This window comes from Polyodon spathula, chromosome 4, assembly GCF_017654505.1.
Source record: "Polyodon spathula isolate WHYD16114869_AA chromosome 4, ASM1765450v1, whole genome shotgun sequence".
In the NCBI taxonomy this organism is placed as follows: domain Eukaryota; kingdom Metazoa; phylum Chordata; class Actinopteri; order Acipenseriformes; family Polyodontidae; genus Polyodon; species Polyodon spathula.
The window spans coordinates 17,093,163-17,109,036 of NC_054537.1; the positions used below are offsets into that span (position 1 = coordinate 17,093,163).

A 15,874-nucleotide genomic window follows, 5' to 3' on the forward strand; every position below is an offset into this window, starting at 1 on the left:
CCGGGTAATCAGCAACCCCATTAAACTTCTACATACTGTTTCATCACCTGCTAATCTTTCATTCTGTTGCAGCAGGACAAGAAGTTCCGTGCCAGGCCACGACTGGACATCATTCAGCCTCTTCCTGAGGCCTGTGAGGAGATCTCCTCTGATGCCCTGACTGTGAGGCACTTCCAGGAAAACGAATGCCGGGACTATGGACTAGGTAAAATGCCAGCCTCTTTACGTGGGTTTGTGGAATTCAGTTCCAACCATATCTTTAAGACACATCCATATTTTAAAATGGAGCACATTTAGCTTTGATCAGAAAAGAACAGAAAAGTCTACATTAATATTAGAAAAGGTGCTGTTACAAGGGTAGTGGGTCTGCACCCAGTCCTGATTTCCAGAACTTCCCTAAATTAAGTACATTATTTAAAGAGCAGGAGCCAGGAGTTTGACCAATTAGACCCCAGTTAAATACGTTATTCCTTCCCTATAGCTGCATGAACAATTCCTAATAGTTACCCTATGAACTCAGATGACACTTATTCAAGCTTTGAGAAGCCCAATCAGTTCTTGGTATTAACAATGTCGACCCAGGGCCTTTTTCAACCTGAAAAAGAAACAAGGACCAGGGGTCACAAATGGAGATCAGATAAAGGGGCTTTCAGAACAGAAAATAGGAGGCACTTTTTTACACAGAGAATTGTGAGGGTCTGGATCCAACTCCCCAGTAATGTTGTTGAAGCCAGCACCCTGGGATCCTTCAAGAAGCTGCTTGATGAGATTCTGGGCTCAATATGCTACTAACAACCAAATGATCAAGATGAGCCGAATGTCCACCTCGTATTTGTAAACATTCTTATGTTCAGAACAGATTTAGTACCTGCTCACCTTAATACCTAAGTAAGGGTGGTTCTGAAACCCATTGGGTGGAGGACTATTGCGAGATTCTAGCCATGCATTATACTCAGAGTTCTTCCATCGAGGACCATAGTGGCAAGGCAAATTGTTCTCTTCATACTGAGTTTGCACTGAGACACAATTTTTTTCACAGAGCATTCAGAAGGGGAATCCCTGTTCTACATCATCAGTCCTAAAGATATTGTTGTTGCCAAGGAACGGGACCAAGATGATCATATCGACTGGCTGCTTGACAAAAAGAAATATGAAGTAAGTCTACTCTCTTTTGGGTATAGGCCTTTTCACATCTTACAGTGTGCACCAGTATAAAGGCTGAATGGTTAGAGCTAATTAGTTTAGCCATTCAGGTATAAAATATAGTTCACATTTTCATTTCATCTATTACAACTTTTTCTGGTTATACACTTGGAGTGAGTTTGTATTTTCTTTTGCAAAATAATACATTGAAAACGACAAATGTTTTGCAGGGGGTTGCAATTTGTCAATATCAATGAAGTAAGATATGCTATAGAAAAAAAAAAAGCTTTTACTTCTAGGTAACTGAGATACAGTTGTGTTTTTTGGGGTCAAGTCCTATGGTTTGTTTGAATAATGACACAATTTTTTGAACAAATTATACTCTCTGTCCCACAGGAAGCTTTGATGGCAGCTGAGATAAGCTTCAAAAATATAAAACGCCATGAAGTGCAGGTATGTTGGTCGTTATTGGTGTGCACAGCTAATATAGGAATCTGGCTTTGTGACATCAGAACAATTAGACTTTTTGTTGTTTTTAGTTTCTTATTTTGTATATATGAAGAGCTTTGAGGTGCCTTGCGATGAATTGCACTGTATGAATTGAAATGATAATGATGACATGTACACGTCTAGAAGTCTGTCCCAGTTTACATTCAGTTATACTTACTGAAATCACGCTCTGAAAAGTGTTTTTCTTTTTTGAACAGAAAATTGGCATTGCCTACATCAATCATTTAGTTGAGAAAGGAGAGTACGATGTAGCAGCAAGGTAAAGAGATATTTTATTGTTTCAAGTTTGCAGGTTTGTTTGAGGTTTACAATACAGTGTGTGAAAAGACATGCTTGTATCCCTCTCTGTAGAAAATGTCAAAAGGTGCTTGGCAAAAACATGGAACTCTGGGAAAATGAAGTGTACAGATTCAAGACAATAGGGCAGCTTAAAGTAAGTAATAATAATGATGTGTGATATGATTTAACAAGCCTGTACATTAACATTAGGATTGTCAATTCATCACAGTTAACTTCTGCGATTAATGCATACATTTTTGAGGAGCTATACGTTTTTTTAACGCATGTTAATCACACTCCTGTTTTGTCCCTGTTAACATACCGTAATTCATTACCTACAGCACCATTTTAGTGCATGCCAGGATTGAATGAGTGTAGTCCTCGTAAAAAAAAATTATATAAAATTAGTCACTGGGCAGCATTATGTAGCAAAGCACTCAAACTGACTTATTAATGGGACATTTCTTTTTTCTTTTTTTTAAACTTTCCAATGGTTCATTGGACTGAAAGAGGGTTACTTGCATCTACTGTCAAAGTGAGATCACAGAAGTGTATCTAGTCTGCTGTACCACCTGCGTGCTAAACATGCTTTCATTTCTCAAAATACACTCTAGTAGTAGTTTTTCTATTACAGACAACACCACAACAACAAATGAAACCTGTCAGTTTCAATAGAGTACTCTTTTAGAAATTCAGGATCGCTGCAAACCTATGAATCAAGCTCAGTACGATACTGTAGCCAGTGCTGCTGGCTAGCTACCAACTCCAGTGAACATTGCAGCTTTGCTTTATTTCAATAACCACATTTATTTTTAAACAATATTATTTACAGTTATGGAGAATATACCTGTTAATCAGTGAATGTTTTGTTTTATTTAGGCAATTTCAAGTTATAAATAAAATATAATTTCAAATTATTATTATTATTATTTTATTATTATTATTATTATTATTATTATTATTATTTATTTAAAGGGCATCATAGGTCATACATCAACTATGCAATACATTTCTCAAGAGTCCAAATCCCCCTCCTACAACAATGCTGGTTTTCTGTTTCCACATTACTCCACTCATTTCAATCAGAGCATGAGCATTGCTGCAGATAGATCATGAACTAGATACACTGCGATGTTTAGAAGGAAAAAATCAGTTTATCCTGGCAAAAGCTCCAAGCAAATGTTTGCTGCAATATGGACAACACAGGATACCATAAATGTACCGTAAAGTGTTTCTTGTAAACACTGCAGGGGGTTCTGTAAAGGCCGTTTACACACCATCACTGGACTGTCGCTCGACTGAAAACCCAGTGACAGCTGGCTGCCGTCCGATTATTGCCCACATGCATATACCTAACTACAAACAAGTAAAAAAAAAAAAAAAAGAACACAACCTATTATTTACTTTCTTCTAAATAATGATTTGAACTCTCAGCGACGCTACTAGCGACTGTCGTTTTCAGGCAGTCGCTAGTAAACTGCTCAGCAACATGACAGCTATGATGCTGGTAGCCTTATTTTTAATGACGGTCAAGCGATGAAGTGTAAACCGGCCTTAACACTTTAACAGTGTATTTATTATGAAAAATAGATCATGTACTGTTCATTGTTTATCATCGATGAACCTTGAGTTTTAAAGTTGATCTGTATTGATAGGCGATTAGCCAGTATTTGCCCAGAGGAGATCTACGACTGAGGCCTGCCATCTATGAAATGATCCTCCACGAGTTTTTGAAAAGTGATTTTGAGGTACCTGGTTATTTTTACATATATATTATAATATAGCCAGGGGATAATACCCCTGCTCTTCTTTGAAAGATATCCGAGATATTTAATTTCCACCGATATCGTGATGTCTCATCCACATATCAACCCCTAACACTTAAACTCGGTCTATGTCACTGGCTGTCATATATGTTCACTCTACTCTAATCAAAGCATGTTCATCCACCAGGGGTTTGCTACACTGATACGGGAATGGCCTGGCGATCTGTACAACAATATGACGGTTGTACAGGCTGTAAGAGACCACCTGAAAAAAGATCCAAACAATGGGACATTGCTAACAACCTTAGCAGAACTGTAAGTATGTTTAAACAATGATTTCATCCCATTTCATCCAGATTTTCAAAGCTAGCCCTTATCACAGGTTCTGATACCTGTATATTGGTGTCAATTTGTAAAAAAAAAAAAAAAATGCTGTGACAAATTCCTCAGCTTGCCATAGGAGGTTACACTACATCATGCTAGAAGGAACTGATTTACAAGTAGCCTTTAGCTCCTTGTCTCTATATTTTCCAGCTATACGTATGACCAGCGTTATGACAAGGCTCTTGAGATCTACCTGCAGCTGAGGCACAAAGACGTCTACCAGCTGATACATAAACACAATCTTTTCTCCTCCATCGAAGACAAAATGGTTTTGCTGATGGACTTTGATAAAGAGGTAGGAACGTGAATTCAAAAGTGCTTCTGGAATAGTTATTAATTCATTATAGTAAAAAGTACAGTAAAACATATATTGTGTAATATTTAATATTAACACATGGAAACACATTTTATTTTTGTTTTTATTAATTGAATTATAAGACCACTTCAGTGTAGTTGTAGTCACCTTATAGGGCTGACCTACCCTCTTTCAGACTAAAGGATCCAGTAAGTTTGAAGCTGAATACCACATGGGTAATATCACATTATATAGCCCTGTGTTTAAAAGAGAAGATGACGTAAAATCATAAATTAAGTCTTTTTTACAAAAATAGTGTTCTAGGATGTGCCGAATGTTTCTGCAGGATACTCTGTTCATAAGAACAAAACTAACATGTCTGCTGAGAGTCATCCTCCAAACCATCTTGATTAACTTCATCAAACCAAACACATATTGTGTGAGACACAGCAGCTGCAGTATAAGGAATGGCTGTTTAATGTATTTAAGTTCAGAGATTGCGTCTTGCAAAAAAAGAAATAGTAAGACACACTCTTTCAAGGTGGAAGTGTTTCTGTTTTCAGAAAGCCGTCGATATGCTGCTGGACAATGAAGATAAAATCTCAGTGAGTACCACCTGTTTACTTTTGGCTTTTCAAATGCATTACTGAGTGGCAATTTGAAATAAGTGTTCTCCTGGAAACATATGTTTTGTGACGTCTATTGCTGTACTTTTGTATTTTTTAGATTGACAGAGTTGTGGAGGAACTGAAAGATCGTCCTGAATTGCTGCATGTGGTAAAGTACTAGAATATTTTCATGGATGCAAAGAAATGTAAAAAAAAAAAAAAAGAATCTTTTAATATTATTCTTTGCATTATTAAGAACCTCAGAACCACAGTTCTATGTCAGGGTACTTTGTCCAAAATGACTGGGTTTGAAATCTGGTATACAATAAACAGATTTAGATTAAGTTTTTAAAGTTTAGGAGCTATTGCCCTCTGCTGGTCATTTATGTATTTTATGTTTGAACCAATTCAGACAGATTAATATCATAAAAATGACTGCAAGGGAGATTGGTTAAGAACTGTAAATAATATTTACTAAAATGTTTGACTGATGTTTTGTAATTTAACTAAATTATTTTTTAATGTTGTGTACATTTCTGTATAAAGTAATATATCAAACAAATTCAAAGTTTTATAGAACATTATTAGGACCTGTACACAGTGGCAAGTTATGCCAGTGATTCTCAACCTTTATGCCCCTGTGACCCATTTTATTCCGTGTCCAATTTCTGTGACCCCTCCCCCCCCACTACACCTCTGTCTCCAAGAATAGGTGTACAAATATGAAAACAAGGAACCAGATTACCACTTAGTGAATACAAGTTAGTCATTCAAATGTGCAGTCTATCAGTGGGAAAGTGCTTCGATGCTTTGTTTTCGTCATCAGCAGACTTGAGAATCCAGTCTCTCACATATTAGAAGCTGTGAACGGCAACAAAAAACTCTTTCTGAAAGAATCGGGTACTCATCCAAGCACTTGATCCAAAGCTGATTTAGGGGCATTGATGAAAATGGAGCATTAGCTGTGCCACTGTTGAGGAGTTCTGGCACAGTGGTCGAGTTCATTATCTACAAATTATTCTAAATTAATTACAAATATAAAACAGAAAATAATTGATTGCATAAGAATTCACCTCCTTTGCTGTGACACACCTAAATAAGCTCTGGTGCAACCAATTGTCTTTAGAAGTCACATAATTAGTTGAATGGAGTCCACCTTTGTTCAATTAAGGTGTTTCACATGATTTCAGGTTAAATACACCTGTCTCTGGGAAGTCCCACAGTTAGTTAGTACATTTCCCAACAAAAACTTCATTATGAAGACAAAGGAACATTCAAAGCAAATCCGGAATAGGGTTCTTCAAAAGCACCAATCGGGTAGGAGAACAGTAAAGTCCGTTATTAAGAAATGGAGAGAATATGGGACAACTGTGAATCTGCCTAGAACAGGCCGTCCTCAAAAACTGAGTATCCGGGCAAGAAGAGCACTAGTCAGGGAGGCCACCAAGAGGCCTATGGCAACTCTTAAGGAGTTACAGTCTTCCACGGCTGAGCTGGGAGACACTGTGCATACGGCAGCAATAGCCCGGGTGCTTCACAAAACTGGCCTTATGTGAGAGTGGCAAAAAGAAAGCCATTGTTGAAAAAAACTCACATCAGATCTTGGGTAGAGTTTGCCAGAAGGCATGTGGGAGACTCTGAGACCAAGTGGAAGACGATTCTATGGTCTGATGAGACCAAAATAGATATTTTTGGCCTCAACGCTAAGCGTTATGTTTGGCGCAAGCCTAACACCGCACATCATCCTGAGAACATCATCCCTACTCTGAAGCATGGTGGTGGCAGCATCATGCTATGTGGATGCTTCAGGGCCTGGAAAGCTTGTGAAGATGGAGGGCAAAATGGATGTACACAGAAATCCTGGAGGAAAACCTGCTGAAGTCTGCAAGAGACCTTCCAGCAGGACAATGACCCCAAACATACAGCCAAAGCCACACTGGAGTGGCTTAAAAACAAAAAGGTCAATGTCCTGGAGTCGCCCAGTTAAAGCCCGGACCTCAATCCAATTGAAAATATGTGGAAAGAGTTGAAAATTGCTGTTCATCAAAGGTCCCCATCCAACTTGACGGAGCTTGAGCAATTTTACAAAGAAGAATGAGCAAAAATTGCAGTGTCCAGATGTGTAAATCTGGTAGAGACTTATCCAAATAGACTCATGGCTGTAATTGCTGCCAAAGGCGCCTCTACCAAATATTGACTCAAGGGGGCTGAATACTTATGCAATCAATTATTTTCTGTTTTGTATTTGTAATTAATTTAGAACGATTTGTAGATTTTATTTTTCACTTTGACATTATGGACTTTTTTTTGATCAGTGACAAAAACTCTGAATTAAATCCATTTTGATTCCATGTTGTAACACAGTAAAATGTGGAAAAGTCCAAGGGGGGTGAATACTTTTGAGAGCCACTGTATATCTGGAATGTTCACTCTATGTTTTGAGTCAAAGTGCATTATGGGGGAGCCACGACTTTACCGTGTTATAACTAATTCCCCACTATAACAGGGTAGCATTATACTTAATAAAAAAAAAAAAAAAAAAAAAGTCAATTTTAAAATGTGACTGTGATGGAAAACCATGTATTTTTACTATTGTTGTAATTATTGTTATTAAAAAATGTACGTTTGTATAAAATATACAATATTACATAGGTAGAGTGTTTTTATATAAACAGAGTAAAATGTTACAGGTAAACTAGTGTATTAGTGGGTGGAGTTGTACCACATATATAATCACAGTGGCTTAGTGGGGGAGAAAGAGAAGGGTGCTCAGTTTGTCTTCTCATCAGCAGCAGTGACTTATGCAGTTCAAACATCCTAACCAGTAGGATCATTTGCAGGCTTTTCCACTGCTTCTCAGTGACATTTCAAAATCTAACATGAAATACTCTGCTACTATTATGGCTTCCGGCAAACTTTTGAGATATAATTGTGCAGTTTCTTTGATTACATGATGTTAAATAAAAGATCAAAATTATGTTGACATAAGTTTTACAATGCATTTTATACCTGAACCATTTTTTAAAAGGCTCTTTGTATTTCCTTTGCTAGTACCTGCATAAGCTGTTCAAGCGAGACCACCACAAAGGACAGAAGTACCATGAAAAACAAATCAGCCTGTATGCTGAGTATGATCGACCAAACCTGCTGCCGTTCCTGAGAGACAGTACCCACTGTCCTTTAGAAAAGGTAGGGCCAGCATCAGCTAGCCAGATTGATGCCTTCACTTCCAGTGTTGTATCTGTCAGAACCAAACTCAGTTCTGTAAAGTTTATTTTCATGACATGTAGCAGGGTAGGATGTTATAAAATCAGATATGAGGTAAGTGCACTTCTAATTCATTGTAATGGTTTTTTACATTGCATTTTTGTTTTCATATTTTTCAGTAAAATGAGTTTAATAATTTTGTGCCAATACTGTGAGTTTTCTTTTAGGCCAGAGACAGGTAAACTAGGAATTTACTGAAGAGTTAAAAATGTAGCAGACTATGGACTCCCACTGTATAAGACTGATGCCTAGAATCAGAGGAAAGATTGATTACCAGTATAGTATAATGTTACAAAAATTGATTGACTATTCAAGTGATGGTCCAACATTTTCACTATATAATATATTTTTAGATAGCTGTCAGTTTGACCAATTATAATACTCTTACCTCTTACTGATCACAAAGAATCAACTGTCTCTGTGCAGGAAATTATCACTCAGACCGCTCATTGAAATACCGGTGCCAAATAGACTTCAATCATTGAGTTGCTGCATACAAGAGATCATGTAACCTCATTCAACAGATAATCCTCAGATCCCTCAAGTGGAATATTATTTTCTCCTGCAGATGGCGATCTTTTCTAATTGATAGGTTGTATATTGCTGAGGAACACATAGGGAATACAGTTGGTACTGTAGTATGCCTGTTCAAAATTACATAGCAAATTTCTTTTTTTTTGTCGTCTCCTTCAGGCCCTTGAGATTTGCCAGCAGAGGAACTTTGTGGAGGAGACAGTGTTTTTGCTAAGTATGTTCTCCAGATATGATTGGCTGGTGGCTATCCACAGTGTCCTGGTGCCAAGTATAATATAATGGGCAAAGAATTGCATTTTCCTTGAAACAGCCTTGAAAGAAATGGGCTTTGTGTACAGAAGGTGCTCTGGGAACTGTTCCCATATATTTTGACATTGCAGGAAAGAAGAGCACACAAATCATAGCAAAGGGAGGAAGCCACACACTGCATTTTATGGCATGTCCAAACAATTCTTGCTGCTGGGATCTACTGTCTGGACATTTAGAATTGCTGTGGAATTGCAGTCAGTGCAAGTGGCACTCATTTTAAACATTGCATTAAAGAAAACATACAGATAGTTATTGAAGGGAATGTATTTAGCAAGTAATGTAGTGGACTCAACAGAGGTTGAAAGATAACATTTTTTTTTTCTGTTGTAAAACACCAGGGAGGGTACGTGGCATCTTTGTCAGACATTAAATGAAAATATATAGGTATTGTAGCCGGGAGGTGGTGTCTGAAATGGAGTGGCTCTCTTCACAGGCAGGATGGGTAACAGCCGAAGGGCCTTGCAGATGATAATGGAAGAGCTGCATGACGTGGACAAGGCGATCGAGTTTGCAAAAGAACAGGATGATGCTGAGCTTTGGGAAGACCTGATCTCCTATTCCATCGACAAGCCTCGTAAGTCGTGTGTTTCAAAGTGTGCACAGCTGTCAGTGAATTCAGTACCTGTAGTAGGAGTGTGCTGAATATTTTTGGATGAGCCGACCGAGATTCTTCATGAAAATATTACCAACATTTTAATTTAGCGCTTGGTTGCCATAACGTGATTAATTGTTCATCTACTCGAAATAGGAACTGGATAATTTTGTCTTAAGATTTACTGATTATTTTTTTATTTTTTTTAAATAATACGTGTTTCAATAAAATGTATCATTTCCCCAGTACTCCTAGGCCAAACCAAAGTATGGTCATAAGTAAACTGTGCCCAGGCAAATACACACTTTCTAATTACAATTGCATGTGCAAGGTGATCTGTTTTCACTTGCTTGGAGTTTTTTCACACCCGGGCATGCAGATATTTCCAGAATCCACCAGCTAACACAATTGCAAAGCCATAAGGTTTGGCATTCCGTATGTGTTTATGATACATTATATGATCATTTCTTTATTGAGATTCAGTAAGATACAGTATGTTGGTTTATAATATCAAAATGCATCGTAATTTACACTACTGATTATAGAGTGAGCAAAATAAATTACATTTTATCAAAAAAAGTAATTGTTAAGAAGCTTTCAGCATATTTTGGTAGATTGAATTAAAATTCAATTTCCAAACATAAATTAAGTAAATGCATTTAGTCTTTTTTTTTCTACTTCCATTTAATGGTGTGTTATTTTCCTTCTTTAGCATTTATCACAGGCCTGCTAAACAACATTGGGACGCACGTTGATCCAATCCTCCTTATCCACCGCATCAAAGAAGACATGGAGATCCCCAGCCTGAGGGATTCGCTGGTGAAGATTCTACAGGACTACAACCTACAGGTGGGATGAACACACTATTGTTAAAGGCGTGATTTATTAAACAAAGACGCAACTTGATCACACTTGCTGTTTCAGAGTATTTCAGAATATGTGTGTGATTTATTAGTATGCACGTTATGTGTGGATGTATTTAAATAGAAACGTGTGTTTTATGCACGGTGAAAGCGGTATTATGGTAGATCTGCTGTAAATAAAGCTACTAAACTATAGTGGGCTGTTATTACACTGCAATAAAACCAATCAAATTATACATAGCTTGCAGAGTAGCTAACCAGTACTGTTGCATAATCACCTGATATTTCCACAATGACTTTCCCTTAAAAAAAAAAAAAAAAGTGGTACTATAAAATCAACAAAACATTCCCCTGTTTTAAAACGCACATTTTGGATGATCTGTCAATTAAAATAGTAACATGGCAGGGGAAACAACGTTCAAGGCTCTGCTTCCATATTTGCATTCGTACCACACGTTTGGAAGATCAATCGATAAATCCGTGGTCTTGGAACACTGCAGGTCTAATTTACTCATGAGAGCTGCTGCCTCAGCTTTAATACAGAATATGTCACTTAGCCAAAAATAGATAACTGCCAGCTTGGCAGATCTGGGAAGACCACTTAATCCTCAGAACTGCATTGTCAGTCTGCATGTAGTCTACTTTTTAAAATAGTCGAAATGTTTTGATAGCATAACATTTGGGGTGTTGTAACATGGCAGCATGAGAGGGGAATACCAGGACATGCCACCAGTGGGTATTGAAGGAGCAACTGATGCATCACATGACCTTTACAGGCAAGATGTCACCCGACAGGAGCTAAGGTAGAGTCCTGCGCAGGTCAGATTTTTACTACCCGCTTCCAACCCGGACCCACTACTACAGGACCCGACCCGAATCCGCAACCCGCTGCTACGTACCAGCGACCCAACCCAAACCCGCAAGTGTTTGTCCTTTACCTACTGCCTGCGTCAGCTGACTCTCTCACACTCTCACATTCACACACAGATATCTCTACCATTCTCCACAGATTGAGTTTGCACAGTAGGCTGTACAGCCTGATAGCTTTCTCTAGTGGTCTGGATGTATTTTAACATTGTAACATATTAGCTATCTCTACTTACTTTACTATAAAATACCTGTCTATTCCTTTCGTGCCACCAGTTGAAAGGGAGCTACACCTGTGCTCTCGCAGAGATGATGTACCAGTTTTGTGGCTGTCGTTCACAAAAACATAATGACAGGTTTTACAAGCAACAGATCCAGTCACATGTTCATTATTTTCGTTCACTTTGAATCCAAAATAATTTCACACTTCTCATTTACCTCTCGAACTACATGGTATAAACCCTGCACTATCTTTTGTTTCACTTCGTTCAGAAATACATTTAATATCCTCTAGCAGATGTGATAAAAAGATCTTGCGAAGTATCAAACAAGCGAGAACAACACTGCTCAGTCAGCTGACTCCTCTCTAATCGCCTCCTGCTTCAGTGCAGGAAATACCTGTACATTTACCTTCTAATACGGTATTTGAGAAAGGGTTACAGACGAGTACGCTGAAAGGACAGAAAACATTTTTGATGATTCCAATTCAGACCCTAATTTAAAAAAAATTTGTTTTGACTCGCACCAAACCACAAACCGCGAAAAAGTTCACATTATGACCCGAAACTGATCCGCTTTTGCGGGTCACCAGCGGGTATCCGACCTGATGCAGGACTCCAAGCTAAGATGCATTGATGGTGCCCACTGTACCCATTTCTGATAACTCTTGACATATGATTTCCATGGTGCCCTGATGAAACATACCAGATTTCACCTTGCTGCCATGGACAACAAAATAAAATACATAATACCACAAACTTCAAAGACAGCTCAGATAAGTAAAAGGACAACATGAGTGTGCGTGCCCTGTTACAAAGTCAAGTTAATGGTGCTCTTAATGTACCATACTGCCCTCTTGTAGATTCTGCTGCGAGAGGGCTGTAAGAAAATCCTGGTGGCAGACTCCTTGTCCTTGCTAAAGAAGATGCAGAGAACGCAGATGAGAGGGGTTCGAGTAGATGGTGGGTACTTCACGCTTCAGCACACCTGTATGGGGAAGTATTAAAAAAAAAAAAACAAAGAAAAAAAATTTCACCTATTAATATCAACTCTTTGTTTGTTTTCATATAGAAGAGAATATTTGTGAGGCATGCCATGCTCCGATACTACCAACAGGTAGGTCTTCAAGCTTGTGTGTTTCAGAAATAGGAATTGCATTCTAAGCTATGTAAGAAAAGTCAGCAAGGGCGTTTTAATGTGGGACTGTGGGGTGCAACTGTTGTATTTGTAAATAAATGGAAATTCATGCCTCTCCAAACATGTTCATTGCTGGAGGGTGAAATTTGTAGTGTAAAAGCTGAGAAATGCAAGAGAAGAATATCAGGGCATGCCACTCGTGGCCATTAGGGGCCAAAACTGCTCATCATGGCATTTCACTTGTCTGAATAACATTTGTATTACTATTTATTACTTTAAAATTTAAACCAGAAAAAAAAAGGTCATTGAGAAGATCCATCTTGTTTCTAAGAGCACCCTGAATAGATCACAAGAACAGGGCAGCAAATAATTCATGCATTTCAAAAATACAAAAACTTACATACAGGCATCAGATGAAGCAACAGATAATTTTCCAAACCATTGAGCCTAGGTGCCTCCCACCTGGGATTTGGCAAAGTGTACATTGTGTTACTAGAGGCACCATTTACTACAGTGGTGTGTTAATATGTTGAAACTTATATCTGCATAAGCCAAAGCTTAGAAAATGCTTGTCACAGCCTAACATTTATAAAAAATGATGGATTAAAATGTAATATTTACAACAGAAAATATGTATCCTTGCCTCTCTTTGTCTTTTTTCACCCTCACAGATACTTCCAAGGTCTTCAATGTTGTGGTATTCCACTGTAGACACATGTTTCACAAAGACTGCCTGCCTTCCCCCAGCACTGTAAGCATGGTGGTTCTGATTTCATTACATAATAACACTGGAGTATTTCTAGCTGCTAAATGAAGTGCTTTCATAATCGGGAGAGTAAGAAGCAATTCATTGTGAAAGTAAAGGCCACCACACACCGGACACAACGCATTCAGCTAATCTGTGCAGTGATGCAACAAAATGAATAGTAATTATACTTTTGTGAATGTTGCTTAAGTTTTCACTGCACTGACACATTAACTGACACAAATTCGGAAACGTTATTAACCAAGATAGCCTTTATAGCACAGCTATGGCTTTTCAGTTTTTGTCAAGCATAGGCATTTGTAAATCATGGTATTTCATCACACTGCCACCTGCCATGTGTTTTGGATATCCATGGGGGATTATGTGTATGTTACTGACAATATGCCACTGAAACTGTCTGGGAATTTAAACTCCTATGTGGTGAGTGTAGTTTATATCCAGTCCCCATGTGTCACCCATGTCCAGATACTTTTCACTTCTACAGTACTGAGCTTTAGATGCTCATGCACATCATAGAGCTCCATAGCACAGATATTTAGTTGCAACAACGTTCATTCGTGCAGTTAAAACCAATGTTCACAACTAACCACTATAAATCGAGTAAAGGCAAAGAAAATATTATATAGTTTTAATACCTTTAGACTTTCTCAACACCTCAATCTCAGATGTGCACAGTATTACTGAAAATATGTGAAAGATGAGGCATTGCATTAAATATTTTGATGATCCATTTTTTGTGTGGTGTTTTATAACTTGATTATTTTTGCTTTTCAGATTCCTGCTGTTCAGTTCTGTAACATCTGCAGTGCAAAACGCAGAGGGCCTGGCAGTGCGATCATGGAGATTTGAAAAATAAAACCCATACAGCCTTCTTTAAATGTAGCTTAGTTTTACATCCTTACTGTTATTACTGCTGGAATGGAAACAAAGATATGGCTCATGCACTCATTATGTAATGTTATTGGCTCTATTTCTTGTTTAAGATACAAATAAAACTAAATTAATCTGTAATAATCTTTATCTTGCAATAGAAAATCTGATTTAATGATTAAACAGTTGTAAATGAATAGCAAAATCTGAAAGAAGTCAGAGCTGCTGCTGTCTTTTATTTGTGTGTGTGTGTGTGTAATGATCTACTGTATCCAGTTTGTTTTAAAAACTGGTTGGTCAGTAAACATAAGCAGCACTACATGTTGTCATGCCTTAAAACCTAACTATGCACCTGAGACACACAGCTTATTGAACTAATCTATTTCAGCTGCTCAATCTTGCACATTCTACCCACTGGCCTCCTCCTGCAGAATTGGATGTTATGGTTATACAGATTTAAAGGTGTATTAACCTAGTATCTAAATAAAATAACACTTTCTTGCTTCTTGTTATCCCCATTTTCACAAATGGCATGTTGAATATTGTCAGTTGAATTGATTCAAAAGAGTGAGTGATTACTGATGTATAATCTTACAAACAAAGATATACTGGATGCACCTGTCGTATGTTTGTGTGTCTGTATGTACATCACACTTAAATTTGTAAAAGAACATAAAATTCTTCAATTGTTGTTCATAGCACGTAGCGTGGGACATCTTCACACAAGTCATACACAACTGTACAAACACCCTTACAAAATGCCTCACAAAACAAAAGTTTTCTGCATAAGGACTGTGTGCGCTACCCTCCTAGAGAGGAGTCCCGTCTCTGGACAACTACTCAAGCATATACATATGTTAGGCTTGACAACCCTATCTATTTTTACTTACACAATACAGAATGAGATTCATGCTGCTCAACTACTACAAGCTTACTCAATCTCCCTTCCCTGCGCTGGCCAGTCATAGTATTGAATGCACTTGCTTTGTCTTCCATACAGGTGGGTGGTTCGGTTCCTAAAGGGCTTACACATCCTGACACAAAATCCTTAGTATTTTTAGCTTAGTTTTTTTTTTTTTTTTTTTTACAGCTCGGAAGTTTCCAAACCACTGAACTCAGGAGCTTAGCAGTGAGTTTTTCCTTCACAGGTGCCTGTTTATTCACAAATGCAGAATTCTATTTAGCATTCTGTTATGGCTGCCAGGCTGCGTGCACAAGCTACGTGTGAGAATTTAACAACTCCCATTCTTTGCATTCTCACTTTGTTTTTTCCACCTTGGCTCAGCCAGAAAGTGGTCTCAGCTGACTACACCTACAGGAGAAGAAAGTTGAAGTTTTAGTCTGCAGGAGGGAAAATGGCATCAAAGTGAAGTGAGTTTGGGGAATAAAAAATAAAAAATCAACCACAAAACAAAAGAATTAAAACCTTGGTTATTACACCAAGTTACACCTGAGTATACAGAGT

At 37.9% G+C, this 15,874-nt stretch overlaps 1 protein-coding gene across 2 annotated transcripts in view; it reads left to right on the forward strand.

The window, feature by feature from the left end:
- Positions 1–14,606, forward strand: part of LOC121314237 (vacuolar protein sorting-associated protein 41 homolog) — a 59,000-nt gene extending 44,394 nt beyond the window's left edge. Inside the window, exons 12-29 of one of the 2 annotated variants that reach the window (XM_041247272.1) lie at positions 73–205; positions 1,040–1,155; positions 1,540–1,596; positions 1,851–1,912; positions 2,005–2,086; positions 3,588–3,680; positions 3,886–4,013; positions 4,233–4,377; positions 4,941–4,982; positions 5,104–5,154; positions 8,037–8,174; positions 8,946–9,000; positions 9,529–9,669; positions 10,400–10,536; positions 12,499–12,598; positions 12,708–12,752; positions 13,445–13,524; positions 14,314–14,606. In XM_041247272.1, coding sequence (XP_041103206.1) covers positions 73–205; positions 1,040–1,155; positions 1,540–1,596; positions 1,851–1,912; positions 2,005–2,086; positions 3,588–3,680; positions 3,886–4,013; positions 4,233–4,377; positions 4,941–4,982; positions 5,104–5,154; positions 8,037–8,174; positions 8,946–9,000; positions 9,529–9,669; positions 10,400–10,536; positions 12,499–12,598; positions 12,708–12,752; positions 13,445–13,524; positions 14,314–14,388 — 1,680 coding nt within the window. In that variant the 3' untranslated portion in view covers positions 14,389–14,606. The remainder of the gene's footprint in view (positions 1–72; positions 206–1,039; positions 1,156–1,539; positions 1,597–1,850; positions 1,913–2,004; positions 2,087–3,587; positions 3,681–3,885; positions 4,014–4,232; positions 4,378–4,940; positions 4,983–5,103; positions 5,155–8,036; positions 8,175–8,945; positions 9,001–9,528; positions 9,670–10,399; positions 10,537–12,498; positions 12,599–12,707; positions 12,753–13,444; positions 13,525–14,313) is intronic. The other variant, XM_041247273.1, reaches the window with a different exon arrangement.
- The last annotated feature ends 1,268 nt before the right edge of the window (positions 14,607–15,874 follow it).